General features: G+C 41.0%; 2 protein-coding genes across 5 annotated transcripts in view; both read right to left on the bottom strand.

The window, feature by feature from the left end:
• Positions 1–8866, bottom strand: part of LOC118390349 (pyruvate carboxylase, mitochondrial-like) — a 96084-nt gene extending 87218 nt beyond the window's left edge. For 2 of the 4 annotated variants that reach the window (XM_035780810.2, XM_035780807.2), the window contains exon 1: positions 8364–8866. The gene's annotated coding sequence lies outside the window, so the exon portion shown is untranslated. The remainder of the gene's footprint in view (positions 1–8363) is intronic. The other 2 variants (XM_035780808.2, XM_035780809.2) reach the window with 1 other exon arrangement.
• Positions 8867–13098: 4232 nt separating this feature from the next.
• Positions 13099–21454, bottom strand: LOC118390348 (calmodulin-1). The gene is made up of 6 exons (XM_035780806.2): positions 21091–21454; positions 19421–19451; positions 18965–19108; positions 17157–17263; positions 16789–16924; positions 13099–14759 (listed from the first exon to the last, which is right to left on the bottom strand). Exons 1-6 carry the CDS (start codon positions 21091–21093, stop codon positions 14731–14733), a joined length of 450 nt encoding a protein of 149 aa, XP_035636699.1. The 5' UTR covers positions 21094–21454; the 3' UTR covers positions 13099–14730.
• Positions 21455–23739: the final 2285 nt, after the last annotated feature.

The following is a 23739-nucleotide window of genomic DNA, read 5'->3' as shown; positions in this document are numbered from 1 at the left end:
CCAGGAATTGTGTACAGATCCTTGCGACATGGGGGGGGTCGTGCATTATGATGCTGAAATGTGAGGTGATGGCGGCAGATAAATGACACGACAATGGGCCTCAGGACCTCATCACGGTATCTGTGTGCATTCAAATTGCCATCAATAAAATGCAATTGTGTTCGTTGTCTGTAGTTTATGCCTGCCCATAGCGGAGTGTAATAACTCCAACTCTATCACGGGGCACTGTGTTGACATCAGCAAACCATCTGCCATATGACTGGTACAGTTGACACCGGGATTCATCCGTGAAGAGCACACTTCTCCAACGTGCCAGTGGTCATCGAAGTGAGCATTTGCCCACTGAAGTCAGTTACGACACAGAACTGCAGTCAGGTCAAGACACTGGTGAGGACGACGAGCACAAAGATGAGCTTCCCTGAGACGGTTTCTGACAGTTTGTATAAGAAATTCTATGGTTATGCAAACCCACAGTTTCATCAGCTGTTCAGGTGGCTGGTCTCAGATGATCACACAGGTGAATAGTCTTGGCAAAAGGAGAAATGCTCACTAACAGGGATGTAAACAAATGTGTGCAGAAAATTAGAGGAAAGCATTTTGTCTGAGATCTTTCGTTTCAGCTCATGAAGACCAACACTTTACATTTATATTTTTGCTCAGTATAATAAGCTGCCTCAATATTTGCAGCCATAAGGTGGTAATCTCCCCTTAGGAGCGGATCCATCGTCAGTATTGTGAAATAATTCATGTTAAGCGGTAAGATTTGAACGGAGAAAGCTGATCTGAGAGCAGCACCTCCTTTCTTTCGATCCTATCAGTATCGACATGCTCCGACGATACACTTCGTGACCGTTCTCTCTGCGTGGTGTTTTGGGAAACATGTTACATCTTCGGCTGTTGCCTTTGGAAACTAATGTTACATCTTCAGCTGTTGTGAGAAAATTGCATCGTTAAAACCCTCGTTAAGCCTAAATTCCATCACTATCTGAAGGCCGGGTCCTGGATCATAACAGTCCATACAAACACCAAACGCCAGGTCTAAACAGCAAATGTTTTAACAGGAGCTAAAGATTGTCATTGATCAGTCATAACAAGCTCAGCACTTGTGATCCTAAATAAAGTCTGTGGGCCAAATGAAAGTGGGCCAAATGAAAGACTATATTCTTGATGACATTCCTCTTGTCCACTCACTTGTGCAACATGGTAAAGGGCAGCCTACTGTAATACAGCCTTGCACATTTTTGCCTACACCTGTCAACCATTCCTGCACAGTTTTTTCCCCGGCAAGAATAGGCTGCAAATGTATTTCAATGTGTTCTGGATTCAAGCTGACAGGGTGTGTTTGCTTTATGGCTTAACGAGGGCTCTGGAGAGAAAGTCTGGCACCAAAAGGAGCACCCGTCAGCAGACTGACCTTGAACAGTCTCTCCATTCTCACCTACAGTGTCTAATTTCCAGACAAGGTTGACTCACCAATGAGTTATTAATACTACACTGAGAGAGAACTAAAAAGGTTGGTTTGTCAAACCTAATTAAAATGCATTTTAAATTATGTAGTATTACCTCATTGGAGTCAAACGTGTACAGTCAAGGGTTGGACAAGGGGCCAGTTAGAGTAGTCAACATTGTGACAACTAGGCCATTTCTCACCTGGAAAGAAGACACTAATAGAGAAATAGTTCAACAAGGTCAGTCTGCTGACAACTATGAAAACAGGCTACAACAGGCAGAACAAGGTGGTTTACATTTTCAATTACAACGTGCCTACATTTCTCTGTGCTGGTCTTTTCCACTCCACAACAGAACAGAAATACGAGAGTGGGGAGTCAACATGACTGAAGATGTTCAGGCAATTGTCTTAAAACCAGATTTAACATGCATATAAACACCAACCCAGTTCAACAAAGTGATGTGGCATCCATTACTAGGCCTATAGCCCACTAACAAAACAACAAAGTTGTAGCCTGTTCATTTTTATCTTCACAAAAATTGTTTTATTACGTCGAGACTAGGCTAAATCCTAAACATTCTGGAATGCAGTACCCAAGAGATACTTTGGTTGAAAGTACTGATTGTAACCAGAGTGCAATAGTAACAAGACAAAGTTGTTTGCTAAACCCCCACCATGCAGGTATAAACATACAGGTATGGAAGCGCTATTGAAGAAACACAAAGCCTCAAACTTTATCAACTCATCTGGCACAGATTACTCCAGATACGACATGCTCTTGACAATCACTCAACACCTTCATTCGACAACTTTTTTTCTTGTGGAAACTTGGTGAGTTATATAAATGACATTTGTAGTGCAAGGAGTTGATGTTGTAGACAACCATTAAACAGATAAGAATGACCTCTGACTTACTGAGAAGAGTGCTGCGGGAAGTCTATATTTGACAAGGTAGCTGAAGCCGTTACTCAATCTCTCGGTCCCAGCTTTGATGCACCTGTACTGACCTCGCCTTCTGGATGATAGCGGTGTGACCACCCGAGCCACTGCCTGTTCACACCACTATTTATTTTTTACATTTATTTAACTAGACAAGTCAGTTAAAAACAAATTCTTATTTTCAATGATGGCCTAGGAACAGTGGGTTAACTGCCTTGTTCAGGGGAAGAACGACAGATTGTTTTACCTTGTCAGCTCTGGGATTTCATCTTGAAATCTTTTGGTTACTAGTCCAACGTTCTAACCACTAGGCTACCTGCCGCCACATCCAGAAAGCGAGGTCACCACAGGTGCATCAAAGCTGGGACCGAGAAACAGCTATCTTAAGGCCATCAGACTGCTAAACAGCAATCACCAGCTCAGAAAGGTTGCTGCCCACATTGAGACCCAACCACTGGACACTTTAATAAATGGATCACTAGTCACTTTAAACAATGCCGCCTTAATAATGTTTACATATCTTACATTACTCATATCACATGTTGCTTTTTTGCCCTCCCATGTCACTTTATATACGTAACATCTGCACTAAACATGGATAAACCATGAGATTGTCTCGGTGACTGCCGATAACCTCACAACAAAGTTGACTACAAATAAAGTTACAAATGTCTTTGCAATTGATACAAACAAGCAAGGTTTTAAAAATATGCTTCAAATTGTAGGAAAGACGCCATCGTTTAAAAAACCCATAACCCTAAGACCCAGCGCTATCGGGGAAACCAGGCACTGGACACTTCATTGGATCCCAGGATAGTGATTGAAGAACACTGCTAGGCCTATATGAGAACGAGTCAACAGGAGTCTTCTACTGGCTTCTAATAGCCACAAAGTCAAAAATGACTACAAAAATTGTGTTTTTGGTCTTCATGTAAAGTTAACCACACTGCTAAACTTGTGCTTAAAGATTCAAATCACATTTTAAGAAGAGAAAATGTAGAAATGGGTGGGGTTTAAGACTTTCTGGGTATAGAAGCTAGTGACGGCCTTGCTAAGTATTAGACACTACCTTTAGTGTCTATTCATTTTCTGGCCAGGGGAGTTAAAAGCACCGACACTGTCTGAACATTAACACATCGATTGCAGTACAATATTGTTAACATAAGGAACGTTTTTTTTCTCCCTTCATTTCAGCAAGAAATAATAAAATGAGGATCCCACACGGCCTTACCCCATGTTAGTGCTTGTTTATCGAAAACAGAAGTGACCACCCGTGCAAATTAGCCACCTAGTGTGCTCGAAGACCTGTGCGTAAGCGTAACTGGGGCGGAAGTGAAGTTCGTCGGCCGTATGGATCTGTGCAAATCTACTACGAGGACAGTATCCTTGTTATTTTAAAGATTTTCTCCGCTGATATGAAAGATAACATGGAACTTTCGAAAACCGTAATCGCAAGCGATGATTGAAGTTTCTAAGCGTTAAAACAGTGTGTTGGGATTGTAATGCACATGGTCCCAATGGTAAGTGGTGCTTATGGCTGAGAACCCTTGGGATAAGGCAGAAGATACTACAGCTGCAACATCGAGAGCATCCTGACCGGTTGCATCACTGCCTGGTACGGTAATTGTTCGGCCTCCGACCTCAAGGCACTTCAGAGGGTGGTGCGTATGGCCCAGTACATCACTGGAGCAAAGCTGCCTACCATCCAGGACCTCTACACCAGGCGGTGTCAGAGGAAGGCCCTAAAAATGGTCAAAGACCTCAGCCACCCCAGTCATAGACTGTACTACCGCATGGCAAGCGGTACCGGAGTGCCAAGTCTAGGACAAAAAGGCTTCAACAGTTTTTACCCCCAAGCCATAAGACCAAATGGTTACCCGGACTATTTGCATTGTGTGCCTCATCCCAACCCCTTTTACACTGCTGCTACTCTCTGTTTATCTTATATGCATAATCACTAACTATACATTCATGTACATACTGCCCAAATTGTCCCGACCAACCAGTGCTCCCACACATTGGCTAACCGGGCTATCGGCATTGTGTCCCACCACCCGCCCACTCCTCTTTTTACGCTACTGCTACTCTGTTCATCATACATGCATAGTCACTTTACCCATATCGAAATGTACATACTACCTCAATAAGCCTGACTAACCGGTGTCTGTATATAGCCTTGCTACTCTTTTTTCAAATGTCTTTTTACTGTTGTCTTATTTCTTCACTTACCGACAGTTTTATTTCCCTCCGCACTATTGGTTAGAGCCTGTAAGAAAGCATTAAACTTTAAGTATCGTAGTGTTGTATTCGGCGCACGTGACAAATAAACTTTGATTTGTTAAGGCAGAATGCCTTGAAGTGGCACTCCAATCTCCTTTTCACCTAATTTAAACACCCAATTTATTTCACAAAAGGACCATCTCAATAGGTGGTCCAGGTATGTAATGATATAGAATAGAAGGGATTGGGCCTTTCCTCTTTTGTTCTCTATTGTTCCTCAAGCAAGGGGGGTGCGATGATGTCACAGATTTCCATAAAACCAAATCCTTGAAGTTTGCAGTTGTCAAAAAAAATAAATATATACACACAGTTGAAGTCAGAAGTTTACATACACTTAGGTTGGAGTCATCAAAACGAATTTGTTTTAGTACATCTACTTTGTGCATGACAAGTAATTTTTCCAACAATTGTTTACAGACAGATTATTTCACTGTATCACAATCCCAGTGGGTCAGAAGTTTACATACACTAAGTTGACTGCCTTTTAAATAGCTTGGGAAATTCCAGAAAATTATGTTATGGCTTTAGAAGCTTCTGGCTAATTGACATAATTTGAGTCAATTGGAGGTGTACCTGTGGATGTATTTCAAGGCCTACTTTCAAACTCAGTGCCTCTTTGCTTGACATCATGGGAAAATTGTAGACCTCCACAAGTCTGGTTCATCCTTGGGAGCAATTTCCAAACGCTTGATGGTACCACGTTCATCTGTACAAACAATAGTAAGCAAGTATAAACACCATGGGACAACGCAGCCATCAGGAAGAAGACGCATCTCCTAGAGATGAACGTACATTGATGTGAAAAATGCAAATCAATCCCAGAACAGCAGCAAATGACCTTGTGAAGATGCTGGAGGAACCAGGTACAAAAGTATCTATATCCACAGTAAAACGAGTCCTATAATCGACATAACCTGAAAGGTCGCTAAGCAAGGAAGAAGCCACTACTCCAAAACCGCCAGAAAAAAGCCAGACCACGGTATGCAACTGGACATGGGGAGAAAGACTGTACTTTTTGGAGAAATGTCCTCTGGTCTGATGAAACAAAAAATAGAACTGTTGGCCATAATGACCATTGTTATGTTTGGAGGAAAAAGGGGGATGCTTGCAAGCTGAAGAACACCATCCCAACTGTGAAGAATTGGGGTGGCAGCATCATGTTTTGGGGGTGCTTTGCTTCAGGAAGGACTGGTGCACTAAACAAAATAGATGGCATCATGAGGGAGGACAATTATGTGGATATATTGAGCAACATCTTAAGACATCAGTCAGGAAGTTAAAGTTTGGTTGCAAATGGGTCTTCCAAATTGACAATAACCCCAAGCATACTTCCAAAGTTGTGGCAGAATGGCTTAAGGACAACAAAGTCAAGGTATTGGAGTGGCCATCACAAAGCCCTGACCTCAATCCTATAGAAAATTTGTGGTCAGAACCGAAAAAGCGTGTGCGAACAAAGAGGCCTACAAACCTGACTCCGCTCTGTCAGGAGGAATGGGTCAAAATTCACCCAACTTATTGTGGGAAGCTTGTGGAAGGCTACCTGAAACATTTGACCCAAGTTAAATCATTTAAAAGGCAATACTACCAAACACTAATTGAGTGTATGTAGACTTCTGACCCACTGGGAATGTAATGAAATAAATAAATTATTCTCTCTACTATTATTCTGACATTTCACATTCCTAAAATAAAGTGGTGATCCTAACTGACCTAAGACAGGGATGTTTTACTCAGATTAAATGTCAGGAATTGTGAAGAACTGAGTTTAAATGTATTTGGCTGAGGTGTTTGTAAACTTCCGACTTAAACTGTACAACAGTTTATTCATTCACAGTGACATTCCTAACATCGCTATACAGTACAGTAGGGCTGGGCGATATGGCCAAAATCTCATATACCGATATAGGCCATTTCATATCCTGATCACGATATAGCACACCTTCTGTAAATTCAATGAATAGAGTTTATATAAAATACCACATAAGAAATAGGCCTTTACATTACATTTTGAATTACACTCAACAAATAAAGGTATTTTCTCATATTTGATTTATTTATTTTATGTAGAAATTTTCAATTAAGCATGTAACAAAATATGAATGTATAAAATCTACAAATGTAAATAGAAAACACTTTCAACTATAGTTGCTAACAAAATATAGGCCTACATTTTTTTTAGCTATATATATATATATATATTTATTTATTTGGGGGCTTGGCCGTTTTGCATGTTATTTTGGCATTAATACGTGTCACACATCAGTTTGCATTTGGTACCTTGGGTCGAATGTTAGCGCCAACTCACGAAACCCTCATTTCTCGACCGTGTAAATTGGGGCCATGTCTTTGCAGATGTAAGTTGTAACGGCAGCTATTATCTCCTTCCATCTTCGTGATGCTTTGCCATATGGTGTGCCGCGGGAAAAAGCCTCTTGCAATGTCTGAGTTTGGGGGGGGTGGTATTTTGAGCACTCGACTGTACTTTTTTGAGTCTCATCCGTAGACTCTCTCCATACTGTTTCACATGATTCTTGCGTAGGTGGTAAAAGAGGTTTGTGGTGTTTGAGCCGGTTGTCGGGACCGGCCTGCGGCATATTTTGCAGGAGACAGTTTTCTGGTCCGTGTCAGACTTTTCATATCCAAACCACGTCCATGCAACCGAAGTTGCCCCTGTTTTAGGTACGAGCTCAGTGTCTCCGTGCCACGTTCACTCTCTTCCATGTTTGTTTGTGTTGCAGATTTCCTTCCACACGACACATGTGGAAGAATGCAAAGCGTTGTCCAATTGACAAAAAATATTGCCATAAAGAGTGATTTGCGACACAAAGAAATAAACGAGAGCACAATATGAAACGATAGACATTTTTCTATCGTCGCACAACATGTCATATCGCCCAGTCCTACAGTACAGTATGAAGACCAGTCGGAGTCCTGTTTTTGCAGTAAGCAGGTGCCCTGTACCTGCACCCATACGGGGAGTAGTTCAAGTCAAGGTGCCGGAGGTGAGCTTTGCTGAGGGCCCTAAAGTGATAAGTGATTTTATTTAAGATAACGCATAAAAGATATGGCCTCATGTCCAAGAGATTACTACTATGTTACTTCATTTCAAGGAGTACTTTGTATCTTCCAAGAAGATGTATTTTGGTACTTGGATGGCTTTAGTGTGTCACTAATCACAGTGGGTGCACGCTACACTGTCCGACCCCAGTGCAGCTCATTGTAATCAAGCACAACTGTAGGGACGGAATCTTCCAGCAACTTTACCTGGTGCAGCAAAGTCAAGGTTCTTCACTGATAGAAAGAGCAAACAAATCAATTTCAATGTTCTCACGTTCGACGTATCAGAACATAGAGAATCGATGTAACTATTTTCTTGAGTCCAAACGTTTAAAGGTGGTAGAGAATTCTAAATGTTGAAATGTCACCATCATTTGAGAGATGCAGTTGCAATACCCATTTTTACCCCTGATGCAGCCACCTCACTAACCAACTCTCCAAATCAGCTAGCTGGAATAGCTAGCTAAGCAACTGTTTGACAGCTAATATCAAACAGCTGTAGCTGCACGCAAAGACATTGCAGTAATATGATTTGATGGATGAATATTGACCAACTACCTCGGGATAAGCAAGGGTGACAACCCCCCTCAAAAAAATCATTATCTAAGACTTGTAACGTTAATGCAAACAAACTTACCTTACCGCTTCAAACCTAACGTTAGCACGCTTGAATAGGCTTGAAAGTCTCCCAGCTAACTATCTGTGGCTGTCTGACGTTAGCAGGAGTGTCGGGTGTCACTATTGCTGGCAGATCTTCTTAATTAGCTAGCTGGGTACTGTGAGATGACGGAGGTCCCCCTCAGATCGTGTTTTTTGTTTCTTTTCTGTGCACCCTAGCTTGCAGTCACGGTTGATGACAGAAAAAAGTCTGGGGTTTGAAAGACAAGCTAGCTGTCTATTTACCTGAGACGTCTAACCCACTCAGACGACTCGCCCACCCCCCTTGCTATTGGTTATCTTGATTACGCCCATTAATACGCTCGCACCCGGGGCCATAGAGAATCCAGTGGGCCTGATCTATATATCCATTTATTTTGTCTATCTGTTTTACAGAGGTGTATACTATCAATGAGTTAGCCAGCTAACTTTGATAAAACAACTAGAAATAGCTATTGATTCCGAAGCTAAACCCCTGAGTTTCTAAACCCATAGACGCAACATCGCGAGACATCCGGGAACGCTTGCGAAACAGACCAGTCCTGGGTTTGAGAAGTCAATAAGAGAAGTGAAATGTTCTTCCATATTTGTTCATTTTCTCTAAATCTAAAGGCACAACCTAGATCCGAGGCCGTGTCTTAAGTAGTCGGCCATGTTATTACTCAAACCTCGTGAAAGTTACAAACTGACACGTTTTCATTTTCGTCAAAAACAACTTTATATCGAAGGAGTGCCTGTGATATGACGGCGTGCACATGCGCTGTGTGGCGCGAGAATCGTTAGACCCAATGACTTGAGTTAAACTAGCCAACATCGCCTACAAGTGTGATAGGTTTAAACTGCTTCTCCAATAAAAATCCCCTATCGTCACAGTGTTTGATTTAGGGCGAGGTTCGTAAATTCAATCCGGAGTGCCAGAGTGTAATTTGCATCACTGTCACCGCAACGTCCACTATTGTGGCTAGTTTTACATATATGGGTCCGACAACCATTAATCAAATGAGAGATAAAATGGGGTTATTTTAGATGATGACACCTAGCTATATAGTTAGCTACTACTGACACAAATTGTCGTTTTGCTATCTTTTGGGGGAAGAACATTGTTTGCATCCTTGAGCTAGCTAGCTTTTTTTAATGAACAGCACTGTGGGTGCGTGAGATAACTTCACCAGCATCATAGCATACGTATCGATGAATGTTGTGACATATGAAATACTAGTGATTAGTGTAATCCATGTGTAACAACTACGTAAGAAAATATGAACGCAACAAGCTTATTTGACGTGTATCTTTTTTGACACGCAAAGACTAAATATTCGTCGAATAACATGTGAGAGATTAATTTTGCCGAATAGATTTATTTATCTACTAATACAAAATCAGTACCGGCGACATGGGCGGCATCTTGCAGGGAGCGGCACGGGGCGCCATACAAGCTAGAACCGCGACATACACTTGAAACAAATAGCCAATCCGAAAACTCAGACAAAAATGATTTCTGCTACTAAGATCAGTGAAATGTTGGCTAAACTGAAAACGGAATGAAGAGCAGAAATCTCAACTAGCAAGCAAGTCGCAGCAATGAAGAACACAAAGGGGGGATTCTGGCAGGGGGGAGATTTTCGGCACAACACCGGCACCTATTTCAGTCCAATCTTCAAACTGTAGTCTTCAGGGGTGTAAAGTACTTAGGTAAAAATACTTTAAAGTACTACTTAAGTCGTTTTTTCGGTATCTGTACTTTGCTTTACTACTTCAAATGTTCACAACTTTTACTTTTACTTAACTACATTACTAATGAAACATTTTCCCTGACACCCAAAAGTACGTTTTTGAATGCTTAGCAGGACCAAATGATCCAATTCACGCACTTATCAATTGAACGTCCCTGGTTATCCCTACTGCCTCTGATCTGGCAGACTCACTAAACACACATGCTTCGTTTGTTAATGATGTCCAAGTGTTGGAGAATAGCCCCTGGCTACCTCTAAATGTAAAAAAAACAAGAAAATGGTGCCATCTAGTTTGCTTAAAATAAGTAATTTTAAATGATTTATACTTTTACTTTTGATACTTAAGTATATTTTAGCAATTACATTTACTTTCGATACTTAAGTAAGTTTAAAACCAAATAACTTTACTCAAGTAGTATTTTATTGGGTGACTTTCACTTTAGTCATTTTCTATTAAGATATCTTTACTTTTACTCAAGTATGAAAATGTGATACTTTTTCCACCACTGACTGTCTTTGGCTAAACTTTGTTTCTGGATGTTGAGTCAATTAGACCGTTCAACTCATCTTTCTAAAAAAAATAAAACGTTTTTGCACAATATATTAAGTTAGCTGGCTAATTTATTGATTCTGCTTTGTAGTAAATGCTTCTGGTTAATGTTTGGAATTTACTGTGTGCTATTCGCCATACCCAACATCAATCAATGTGCACAGCAATGATTTATACACTGAGTGTACAAAACATTAAGGACACCTGCTCTTTCCATGACATAGACTGACCAGGTGAAGGCTATGATCCCTTATTGATGTCACTTGTTTAATCCACTTCAAACAGTGTAGATGAGGGGGAGGATACAGGTTAAAGAAAGATGTTTAAGCCTTTGAGGCAATTGAGGCATGGATTGTGTATGTTTGCCATTCAGACGGTGAATGGGCAAGACAAAATATTTAAGTGCATTTGAACTGGATATGGTAGTAGGTGCCAAGCGCACTGGTTTGTGTCAAGAACTACAACGCTGCTGGGTTTTTCATGCTCAACAGTTTCCCGTGTGTATCAAGAATGGTCCACCACCCAAAGGACATCCAGCCAACTTGACACAACTGTGGGAAGCACTGAAGTCAACATGTGCCAGCATCCTTGTGGAATGGTTTTGACACCTTGTAGAGTCCATTCCCCAACAAAATTAGGTTCTGAAGTCAAAGGGGATGGGGGGGGGACAACTACTTCAGGTCTCAGAGCGAGTGACGTCACCCGATTGAAACGCTATTAGCGCGCACCACCGCTAACTAGCTAGCCATTTCACATCGGTTACATATATACACTAGATGACTGACAATGGGTGCTGTTTTAATGCCACCGCGATCCATCTTGGCATTCCCCCACCATTGCTAAAGAAATGCATTTATTAATGTCTACATTTGTTCTATTAAAGGCAGATACCTTAATACATACTTTTACATTGTGTGAGTTAAACATACAAAATAGAATGTAAACATTTTCCTTGAAGTATAATTTAAGTTTTTGTTACTGTCCAACAAAAATACTGAAATATATAACATTTTCTCATTGAAACATTTCATTGAAAAACTGTAGAATTCCAATAATTCCTTGGAGTGGTTGGCTGATAAATTATGCCTGCACATCGATGTGGCCGGATAGCGTGCATTATTATTTCTGAATGGTCAGTTAGCTAGCAACAATGACAAGAAGCTGCCATGTAGGGAATCGTACGAGGCTCATTTCAGATAGTTTTATCTTGTTCTTGATACCGTATTGTTTTGAACATCACGTCTATGCTAATATGGCTCAAATTCACTAGCTTGCTAACCAACAACTGTAACAATGTATTTGAGACAAGCGTTCACTGTGACAATGTATTAACAGTTGAAGTCAGAAGTGTACATACACCTTAGCCAAATACATTTAAGCTCAGTTTTTCACAATTCCTGACATTTAATCCTAGTAAAAATTCCCTGTTTTAGGTCAGTTAGGATCACCACTTTATTTTAAGAATGTGAAATGTTAGAATAATAGTAGTGATATATTTCAGCTTTTATTTCTTTCATCACATTCCCAGTGGGTCAGAAGTTTACATACACTCAATTAGTATTTGGTGAACATCATTACAGATGAACGTGGTACCTTCAGGCGTTTGGAAAATGCTCCCAAGGATAAACCAGACTTGTGGTCTACAATTTTTTTTCCTGATGTCTTGGCTGATTTCTTTTGATTTTCCCATGATGTCAAGTAGTGAGGCACTGCATTTGAAGGTAGGCATTGAAATACATCCACAGGTACACTTCCAATTGACTCAAATTATGGCAATTAGCCTCTCAGAAGCTTCTAACGCCATGACATTTTCTGGAATTTTCCAAGCTGTTTAAAGGCAGTCAATTTAGTGTATCTACACTTCTGACCCACTGGAGTTGTGATACAGTGAATTATAAGTGAAATAATCTGACTAAACCAAATTACTTTTCATGCACAAAGTAGATGTCCTAACCGACTTGCCAAAAGTAGTTTGTTAGACATATGGAGTGGTTGAAAAACAAGTTTTAATGACTCCAACCTAAGTGTATGCAAACTGACTTCAACTGTATGTGTACGATAAACATCGATACAATAGTTTACATGTATTAAGTCTAAGCCAACCCAACCTGTTTTGCCCCATAATTGTGCACATGTCGGTTTTGTTGCTAAACAATCCAGTCTATGGAGGACTGCTTCTTTTAGGGAGTATCTCGTATCTGGGATCCTTGAGACATCCCTACCCTATTTGAAGTTTACATTTAAGTCTTAAGTTTAGGGTTTACGTGCCAATATGGCTGACCGGTGGCTTTAAAGCCTCTCGTCCAATACATAGCATCAGCAATCTAGTGTTGTCTTGATTGTCAACTTCTGATATTCAAAAACCAAAGTTCAACTAGGTACAGACCATAACCCAAGAGACAACCGCACCTCTGATTCAGAGGGGTTAAATGTGGAAGACAGTTGGGTTGTCCCCTTTATTGTACAGTAACCATGGACAATAAGTTCTACAAATGTGTAATTAAACAAACATTGTTACAACAACTTGAAAGAATACAGCTACAAAAGTTAAAAATACTGCCTGATCATATTCTTGATAGCATTGTCAAATACTTGCTTTCATTGCACAATATGAGGATAATGAAAGACTGGAGTCTTTGTATAGAAACACTGGTCAAAGAGTTTAATTAGCAAGAAAAACTGACATAATCAGCAATGGAATGCATAATCTCATTCTCCCAAAACAACTTACAACTTTAAAGGGCAGGGGAAAGAGAACATGACAGCTAAACCGGCAAAGGATTCAAAAATGAAACAAAAAGATCACGAACAGAAAGAAAATAACATTCATGACAGTAAAAAAGTATGGGATGGGGAAACTGAAAATGGATGCAAACATGAAAGGTGGTAGAGCTGAATATGTTGTGGTTGGACGCATAATGCAGCTCCAACACAGACAGTGACTTCAATCACATACACACAAGTTCGGTACAAAATCACAACCAGCAGACTCTCTGGATTCACCCTTCCACAAGCGACATTGAAAAACAGGACAGGTGGGGGAAATGTCTTTTCTTATACAGGGGTTCCTTTAAAACCCACAATAATCAGTGGCATTTGCTTGGGGAATGAATATCCTAATAGTACATGATGTTGACAGCAGGGTTCAAGTCCATGGTCACTTTTGACCCACTCCGTACTTGTCGAAACGGTTATGCCTTAAATCTTTACCCATAAATAAAAAGTACATATCAAATTAATTGATTGTTAAAAACGGCATAGTTTGTCATGTCAAACAAGACTGGTGGTGCTAAACAGAAAAGCCTGCTCTAGTAAAAGAAACATGTTAAAGAACCGTTGAATCAATTTTATAATGTCTGGACAAAACACATACAGCACAGTGGGGTCTTTGTACAACTATGTTTACTGTTTACTACACCCAAACAGTCATCTTTGCAGCCAACTAATCATGAGTTTGTAAGCATGCATTTAAGTCAGGTCATATGTTCAAATACACATTTACATAATGTCACAATTTCAAAGAAACATAATATTGTTAAACACACATACACCAAACATGCGCATGGAAATACATTAGGGTTTGTTTTGTTAAAATCCTGTCAACTCCCATCCGGGTTATTCTGCGAACTTCTAAAAGAAATATCTACAACCTTAAGTTGCAGGAGAATAGGCCATATAATAAAAAGGGATGCAAGCAGAGAAGCACAAAAACGGTGACAAAGAAATAAAGCATGCACTTCTTTCCACATACATTTTAGCTTAAAAATCATGTTCACTTGTTCAGACACCATTAGTATATGTAGATGTACCTGTATATGCAACAAAACAAAAAAAATGGGGAAAACCATAACATTTAAAAAGCAGTGTAAGAGGACTAATCAAAGAAAACAGCTTACACAGGTGAGCCTGAAGCAAGAAAAATGAACAGGGGGGGGGGGACAACAACCAAAAGCAAAGCAAAAAAAAAAAAGTAAGAGGATGGTTGTGAATGCTTGTTGAGTGTTGACAGAGTGCTGCCCACTGTTTGGTCTTGTTTGGTGAAGGGGTCCTTTGGGTTTCACATTTTATTTTGCAGTCATCATTTGCACAAATTCTGAAAGATAAGATTAGAAAAATTACAATTGGTTGTCCATTCTGTATGATACTACAAGTCTAAGCTGACAAGTGATCGACACAGGAACACAAACAGCTGGGTTTGGCCAAATGTGTGGAATTCTGGGATTGGGCCTGAACATATGGAGACAGTAAAGTTACAAGAAAAACAAACATTTGGGAGGCATCTCAGGGGCTGTATATTTGTATCACAGAATTGTGGTATAACGCCATGTTTTTAAAAACAGAGCTGTGTTCTGTTATTCAGCTCACTTATCCACACCTCTAATGATGGTGGAGAGCATGACTGAGTAAGACACTTGGATCTCTTGATGTGACGATTAAATATATTTCCACACCCAGCTGCGTATCATTCATTATGCTTTTCAATGTTAAAACATTTCATGAACATAGGATGTCCCAACAGTTTGCCCCGTCTGCACACAGAACCACTTTTCCACATTTACATTTGATTACGGCAATATCATGGGCACTGACATTTGTCAACTGTTGCCTTAAAAATAAATAAACCGTTATCAATTACAGAAAACTGATACTAGGAAATGGCAGAGCAAAGCCTAACAGAAGGATGATCAACACATACAGTGGGACAAAAAAGTATTTAGTCAGCCACCAATGGTGCAAGTTCTCCCACTTGAATTTATTTGCAAATTATGGTGGAAAATAAGTATTTGGTCACCTACAAACAAGCAAGATTTCTGGCTCTCACAGACCTGTAACTTCTTCTTTAAGAGGCTCCTCTGTCCTCCACGTGTTACCTGTATTAATGGCACCTGTTTGAACTTGTTATCAGTATAAAAGACACCTGTCCACAACCTCAAACAGTCACATTCCAAACTCCACTATGGCCAAGACCAAAGAGCTGTCAAAGGACACCAGAAACAAAATTGTAGACCTGCACCAGGCTGGGAAGACTGAATCTGCAATAGGTAAGCAGCTTGGTTTGAAGAAATCAACTGTGGGAGTAATTATTAGGAAATGGAAGACATACGAGACCACTGATAATCTCCCTCGATCTGGGGCTCCATGCAAGATCTCACCCCGTGGGGTCAAAATGATCACAAGAACGGTGAGCAAAAATCCCAGAACCACACAGGGGACCTAGTGAATGACCTGCAGAGAGCTGGGACCAAAGTAACAAAGCCTACCATCAGCAAGGGCATTGAAGATGAAACGTGGCTGGGTCTTTCAGCATGACAATGATCCCAAACACACCGCCCGGGCAACGAAGGAGTGGCTTCGCAAGAAGCATTTCAAGGTCCTGGAGTGGCCTAGCCAGTCTCCAGATCTCAACCCCATAGAAAATCTTTGGAGGGAGTTGAAAGTCCATGTGGCCCAGCAACAGCCCCAAAACGTCACTGCTCTAGAGGAGATCTGCATGGAGGAATGGGCCAAAATACCAGCAACAGTGTGTTGTGAAGACTTACAGAAAACATTTGACCTCTGTCATTGCCAACAAAGGGTATATAACAAAGTATTGAGAAACTTTTGTTATTGACCAAATACTTATTTACCACCATAATTTGCAAATAAATTCATTAAAAATCCTACAATGTGATTTTCTGGATTTTTTCTCCTCATTTTGTCTGTCATAGTTGAAGTGTACCTATGATAAATTACAGGCCTCTCATCTTTTTAAGTGGGAGAACTTGCACAATTGGTGGCTGACTAAATACTTTTTTGCCCCACTGTATGATCAAAGGGGATATGGTTAAAATAATTGTCCTTTTTACTGTAACAAATGACGCAGCCACTCTTCCATTTTGACATAAAAGGTGTGAAGAACGTTGTCCAACTGAATAAATAATACCTGAAACAACCTGTTCAGAAATATTGCTATGACAACAAAACAAGGCAAGTTAAAAATGCATGTTCTTGAATAGACTAAATCTGGTTTGACAGCATTCATTTTGTACAATTCATGCCTTGTGTATGGCCAACTGTCTGACTGATTCACAATTTTCTGGCTAACAAGTTTGAGACTAGATAGAGAAGATGCGGAAACAGACCTTCGTAGTTGACCTGTCCATCTCCATCGATATCAGCCTCCCGGATCATCTCGTCCACCTCCTCGTCTGTCAGTTTCTCACCGAGGTTTGTCATAACATGACGCAGCTCTGCAGCACTGATATAGCCGTTACCATCCTGCAACACAATAGAGACGGTTTTAGTTTAGTGTTAACTAACATGCAGATCGTATTACTGAGTATTTCCTTAATATTGAATGTCAAATAATCATGAATTTGGTCAACTCCAGAGAGGTTTGAGACATCCAATGGGAGTGATGGGACTCATTGGTTAATATTTTAAGTTCTATGACTGGCCAGTGTAAGACACTTGAACAGTCTCAAATCTGACATTCCCCGGCTTGGCTGACCTTGTCGAAGACTCTAAAGGCTTCTCTGATCTCCTCCTCACTGTCGGTGTCCTTCATCTTCCTCGCCATCATGGTCAGGAACTCGGGGAAGTCAATGGTTCCATTTCCTGTGGATCACAAAGCAAAATTCTCACCGGAGGAAAACAATGATCCTTACAATGTAGGTCTTTCATCCCAATCACCAATCATTTTTTCCATCTACGTAATATTGCAAAAATCAGAAACTTTGTCCAAAAATGATAAAAAAATTAATCCATGCTTTTGTCACTTCTAGGTTAGACTACTGCAATGCTCTACTTTCCGGCTACCCGGATAAAGCACTAAATAAACTTCAGTTAGTGCTAAATACGGCTGCTAGAATCCTGACTAGAACCAAAAGATTTGATCATATTACTCCAGTGCTAGCCTCTCTACACTGGCTTCCTGTCAAAGCAAGGGCTGATTTCAAGGTTTTACTGCTAACCTACAAAGCATTACATGGGCTTGCTCCTACCCATCTCTCTGATTTGGTCCTGCCGTACATACCTACACGTACGCTACGGTCACAAGACGCAGGCCTCCTAATTGTCCCTAGAATTTCTAAGCAAACAACTGGAGGCAGGGCTTTCTCCTATAGAGCTCAATTTTTATGGAACGGTCTGCCTACCCATGTCAGAGACGCAAACTCGGTCTCAACCTTTAAGTCATTACTGAAGACTCATCTCTTCAGTGGGTCATATGATTGAGTGTAGTCTGGCCCAGGAGTGGGAAGGTGAACGGAAAGGCTCTGGGGCAACGAACCGCCCTTGCTGTCTCTGCCTGGCCAGTTCCCCTCTTTCCACTGGGATTCTCTGCCTCTAACCCTATTACAGGGGCTGAGTCACTGGCTTACTGGGGCTCTCTCATGCCGTCCCTGCAGGGGGTGCGTCACCTGAGTGGGTTGATTCACTGTTGTGGTCATCCTGTCTGGGTTGGCGCCCCCCCTTGGGCTGTGCTGTGGCGGAGATCTTTGTGGGCTATACTCGGCCTTGTCTCAGGATGGTAAGTTGGTGGTTGAAGATATCCCTCTAGTGGTGTGGGGGCTGTGCTTTGGCAAAGTGGGTGGGGTTATATCCTTCCTGTTTGGCCCTGTCCGGAGGTGTCCTCAGATGGGGCCACAGTGTCTCCTGACCCCTCCTGTCTCAGCCTCCAGTATTTATGCTGCAGTAGTTTGTGTCGGGGGGCTAGGGTCAGTTTGTTATATCTGGAGTAATTCTCGTGTCCTATTCGGTGTCCTGTGTGAATCTAAGTGTGCGTTCTCTAATTCTCTCCTTTCTTTCTCTCTCTCGGAGGACCTGAGCCCTAGGACCATGCCTCAGGACTACCTGACATGATGACTCCTTGCTGTCCCCAGTCCACCTGGCCGTGCTGCTGCTCCAGTTTCAACTGTTCTGCCTTATTATTATTGGACCATGCTGGTCATTTATGAACATTTGAACATCTTGGCCATGTTCTGTTATAATCTCCACCCGGCACAGCCAGAAGAGGACTGGCCACCCCACATAGCCTGGTTCCTCTCTAGGTTTCTTCCTAGGTTTTGGCCTTTCTAGGGAGTTTTTCCTAGCCACCGTGCTTCTACACCTGCATTGCTTGCTGTTTGGGGTTTTAGGCTGGGTTTCTGTACAGCACTTTGAGATATCAGCTGATGTACGAAGGGCTATATAAATAAAATTTGATTGATTGATCAGATATTGGACCAGAACATTAACAAAAACACTCCATTGTGTGTATAGCCTGTGTGTTCATTTGGTGGGAGAGAAATGGAGAACATTTGTGTTAGTGTGTCTCACCATCAGCATCCACCTCATTGATCATGTCCTGCAGCTCTGCCTCTGTGGGGTTCTGTCCCAGTGAGCGCATCACTGTGCCCAGCTCTTTGGTGGTGATGGTGCCATCTCCATCCTTATCAAACAGCGAGAATGCCTCTTTGAACTCTGGATGGAAAATGTAGATAGTCACTCTCCAGTCCACATTTCCAATAATATATGCCATTTAGCAGACGCTTTTATCCAAAGCGACTTACAGTCATGTGTGCATACATTCTACGTATGGGTGGTCCCGGGGATCGAACCCACTACCCTGGCGTTACAAGCGCCATGCTCTACCAACTGAGCTACAGAAGGACCCATTTCCAAAATACAACATTTCACTACACCAATCTAACGTATGTGACAATAAAACAGTGTAATATTGACTTAAACATCTAAAAGACCGCGGTCATGTTTGAGCAAAAATGGCCATCTTACCAGCAATTTGTTCCTCTGTCAGTTGATCTGCCTGAAAGTAACACATTGTGAATGACACCACTTGATTTGATTCCCCCTTTCTTGCACTTGAAGAATCTAATTTCTTTCAAATGCCACCCAAAACATTAACCCAAGAGTTTATTCCCATATTTTGTCATAGGATACAAAAATAATCCAACTACCACTTTACAAGTTAACTACATTTTTTAGAGTTAAAACAATCTGATTGTCTTAAGGTTCCATGACTTTGTCCACACAGGGCATCTGAAGACACAAAACACATGATTATCATTACATCTTGGATGTTTTATTTAACTTTCTAACAGCTGCGGTGCTCCCTGTCAAAAATGACCAGTCATTAGAAATGAATGGGTGAGACTACACACACACACACCTCACTCCCCTTCTAGGCTTCCATGGCAACCCCCACGTGAACCTTAATTAACCCAATAGAGTATTTCCCCACAGGTACCACACTGGTTGGCATTCTCAAAAACAATCACAACATTTTTTCAATAATATATAGTACTTTTCTCACAGCTCTGGTGTATAAATATTTCTTGAGGCATTGCTCATGACACTGGTGAGGAAGAAAGTCCTTGTTAAACTGACAAAGTAGTCTGATAAATAGCACAATGTCTCATCTGAGTATTTGTTATAGTCAAAACAATACATACATAATCATTTTTGTACTCAAAAACATGTTGTATGAGCTCAGGTCAATGAGGCCTACAGGTCATAAATAGCAAATAGAAGTTCAAAACGTGTAATGTTCACAATACCTTAAGTTGATAAAAAGATCTAACACAACATTAGGTGATAATATATGCATTTATAAATCAGCTATAGTGGGGCAGTCATTTTGGACCGGGAACACACACACAATTAAATTTACATGAAACGAACACAACAGGAGGGTTAAGTTGTATTATTGTATCACTAGTTTGTTAGCAAGTTATGTTTCGTCAAATTAGACCGCCATGGTCCATATTTGGTGCAATATTAGACCAGGCGACAGCACAGTGCCTTAGGTAGAAAGCAACACATTGATTCTGGGGATATCCGGTCTGAAATTAGCCACACCATACAAGTAAATGTTAGTTAGCAGTCTAAAGTCAAAACACTTTTACGGCACCAACTACTGTAGCTAGACACTACTAGCCATAAACGGCATATGCCATGCCACCCCACCTCGTCCTGTTAGCGCAATATCAATACTTAAGGATAGGCCTGGGCTAGTTAGCTACACAAAACTAGGTAGTTAGTGACTAACATGTAATTCGATATTTAGCTTACTATCGAAGGTAAATGTAGAGCAAAGACAGTGACAAAACAAAGTGTAATATTGACAAACAGCCATAGCTGACTAAGGTTAGCTAACCAGCTTGTTTCCTCGGCTAGCTAACTGGCTGCCTATGTCGGACACAACTGACGTAAACTAGTTAACGTTAGCTAAATGAGTGATTGTTAGCTAGCTAGACATCTTCGTCAATACATGTAACGTTACTGTAGCTCGTTAGCTATCATGTGTGTAACCAACAAGTCTGCCGTGCTGGCTGTGGCTAACTAGCTAGCCAACACTCATTGTTAGCTAGTCTAGAGATATGGCTACATATGCATATAAGCCAACATATTAATTTAATCGGACATTTACAGCAAATGGAACTTACCATGTTGATTTGATATTGCTAACAATTTCGCGTTGGAGATATGATAATCAAATTTTCCACACAGTCATCCGCGCCTTGCGCTCTTTGCCGCTTCAAGGTAAGTATCACTCCGCGTTGGTTTAGATTAAGCCACACACTGCACTCCCTAGCAACTCGGCTGTCACTATGGTGTCCGTGCGCCGAATATATTTTTTTTTAAACAGAGCGGCAGAAATTTGATTTATCTGCAACCTGGACTATACTTCTAGTCGTTACTAAAAAGTGGCGGTTTAAATGATCCAATCGTGGTCAATGTTCGTATTTTAAAACTTTAACTACACAATAATTCGAAATCTCTGTTTCCCTTTTCTTTGGAAACGTAAACTTGCTCATGTCTATGTTTGAATGAGAATCCCAGCGACTTTATACGGGCCACACTGAGCAATGGCGCACACCAGCTGACCCAGTAAACGGGACTAGATTGGGTTTCAGCCACCTGCAATGCGTCAGGGAGTTCTCGCAGGGAGTGGAGAGGCTGTTCCTATCTTAAAACCACAGAAACACTTGGCTAAATTTACAAATTAGGATCAGCAGCATAATGTTCAAGAAGCATACACGATTCTGTATAGCCTAGTCATATTGCATAGTAAACCAAACATGGCTATTTGGAAACCTATTTTTAGCGCAACCTGACTGTAGTTTGCACAGAGTTCCAATGTTTCTTCAGAGCAATTATCTGGACTGGGTGAATTCAAATAATTGCACATTTTGAAATGAACAATGTTGCAAACAGTATGCCCCTTATTTATTCTATAGTAGAAGGGCCCTGTTTAGAGATGGAATACCTGTATTGCATGTCGAGAGAACAATTTGAGAAATTCTAAGATGGTGCTGTTCTTGTAGGTTTTGAAGTCCAACTCATTAACACACGATACCAGTTTAATTTAGAGCTAATTTGACTCCAATTAAGAAAAAACGAAGAGTTTGAGGTAGACAAATGCAGAGCTAGAAACCCCTTTGGATTTCCTGGAAGGAATGTTGACAGTTAGCACCCTCAGGACTACCTGACACAGAAAATCAGACAGGCAGAAAAAGAAGACACGAAGACACCTTCTCAGAAATATAATCCCCTTTTTAAGATCTCATTGTTGCTGTCGATGTTAAGGTGTCCTTATCGCTCTGCCAAAATTGTGTGCAGCAGATCAGGTATCAGTGACGAGGCTCTCGGGTTTTCATCCCCATCAGTCATCACAGAGGCCCTGATGCATTCTCCCTTAAACACCCCCCATTTCCATCACTCATCCATACATGACAACTACAACCATTATGAGATCTGTGTTGTGCTTATATAATACATTCCTTCAAAATAATATATATATACAGTAGTAGTCAAAAGTTTGGAAACACCTAAAGGGTTTTTCTTTATTTTTACTATTTTCTACATTGTAGAATAAGACATCAAAACTATGAAATAACACATATGGAATCATGTAGTAACCAAATAAGTGTTAAACAAATCAAAATATTGTTTATATTTGAAATTATTCAAAGTAGCCACCTTTTGCCTTGATGACAGCTTTGCACAATCTTGGCATTCTCTCAACCAGCTTCATCTGGAATGCTTTTCCAACAGTCTTGAAGGAGTTCCCACATATGCTGAGCATTTGTTGGCTGCTTTTCCTTCACTCTGCGGTCCAACTCATCCCCAGCCATCTCAATTGGGTTGGGGTCGGGTGATTGTGGAGGGCAGGTCATCTGATGCAGCACTCCATCACTCTTCTTCTTAGTCAAATAGCCCTTACAAACCATGGAGGTGTGTTGTGGGTCATTGTCCTGTTGAAAAACAAATGATAATCCCACTAAGCGCAAACCAGATGGGATGTCGTATCGCTGCAAAATGCTGTGGTAGTCATGCTGATTAAGTGTGCCTTGAATTCTAAATAAATCAGTGTCACCAGCAAAGCACCCCAACACCATAACACCTCCCCCTCCATGCTTTACAGTGGCAACCACACATGCGGAGATCATCCGTTCACCTACTCTGTGTCTCACAAAGACACAGTTGTTGGAATCAAACATTTCAAATTTGGACTCATCAGACCAAAGGACTTATTTCCACCATTCTAATGTCCATTGCTTGTGTTTCTTGTCCCAAGCAAGTCTCTTCTTATTGGTGTCCTAGTAGTTGTTTCATTGCAGCAATTCGACCATGAAGGCCTGATTCACGCAGTCTCCTTTAACCAGTTGGTGTTGAGATGTGTCTGTTACTTGAACGCTGAAGCATTTTTTTGGGCTGCAATTTCTGAGACTGGTAACTAATGAACTTATCCTCTGCAGCAGAGGTAATACTGGGTCTTCCTTTCCTGTGGCTGTCCTCATGAGAGCAATTTTCAACATAGCGCTTGGTTTTTGCGACTGCACTTGAAGGAACTTTCAAAGTTTCCGGTTTGACTGAACTTCATGTCTCAAAGTAATGGACTGTCGTTTCTCTTTGCTTATTTGAGCTGTTCTTGCCATAATATGGACATGTTCTTTTGCCAAATAAGGCTATCGTCTGTATACAACCCCTACCTTGTCACAACCGATTGTCTCAAACGCATTAAGAAATTCCACAAATTAACTTAAAGCACACCCGTTAATTAAAATGCATTCCATGCAACTACCTCGTGT

Source organism: Oncorhynchus keta, chromosome 11 (assembly GCF_023373465.1).
Source record: "Oncorhynchus keta strain PuntledgeMale-10-30-2019 chromosome 11, Oket_V2, whole genome shotgun sequence".
In the NCBI taxonomy this organism is placed as follows: domain Eukaryota; kingdom Metazoa; phylum Chordata; class Actinopteri; order Salmoniformes; family Salmonidae; genus Oncorhynchus; species Oncorhynchus keta.
The sequence above is the reverse complement of the archived record's forward strand: the minus strand, read 5'-3'. Positions and strand labels throughout refer to the sequence as shown.

Bases quoted from the DNA above. Each gene is read 5' to 3' on its own strand.
- LOC118390348 (XM_035780806.2), bottom strand. The intron at 17,264-18,964 runs GTGAGACACACT...TGTGATCCACAG, and splicing joins CAATGAGGTGGATGCTGATG to GAAATGGAACCATTGACTTC. The intron at 16,925-17,156 runs GTCAGCCAAGCC...ATTGTGTTGCAG, and splicing joins CCTTTAGAGTCTTCGACAAG to GATGGTAACGGCTATATCAG.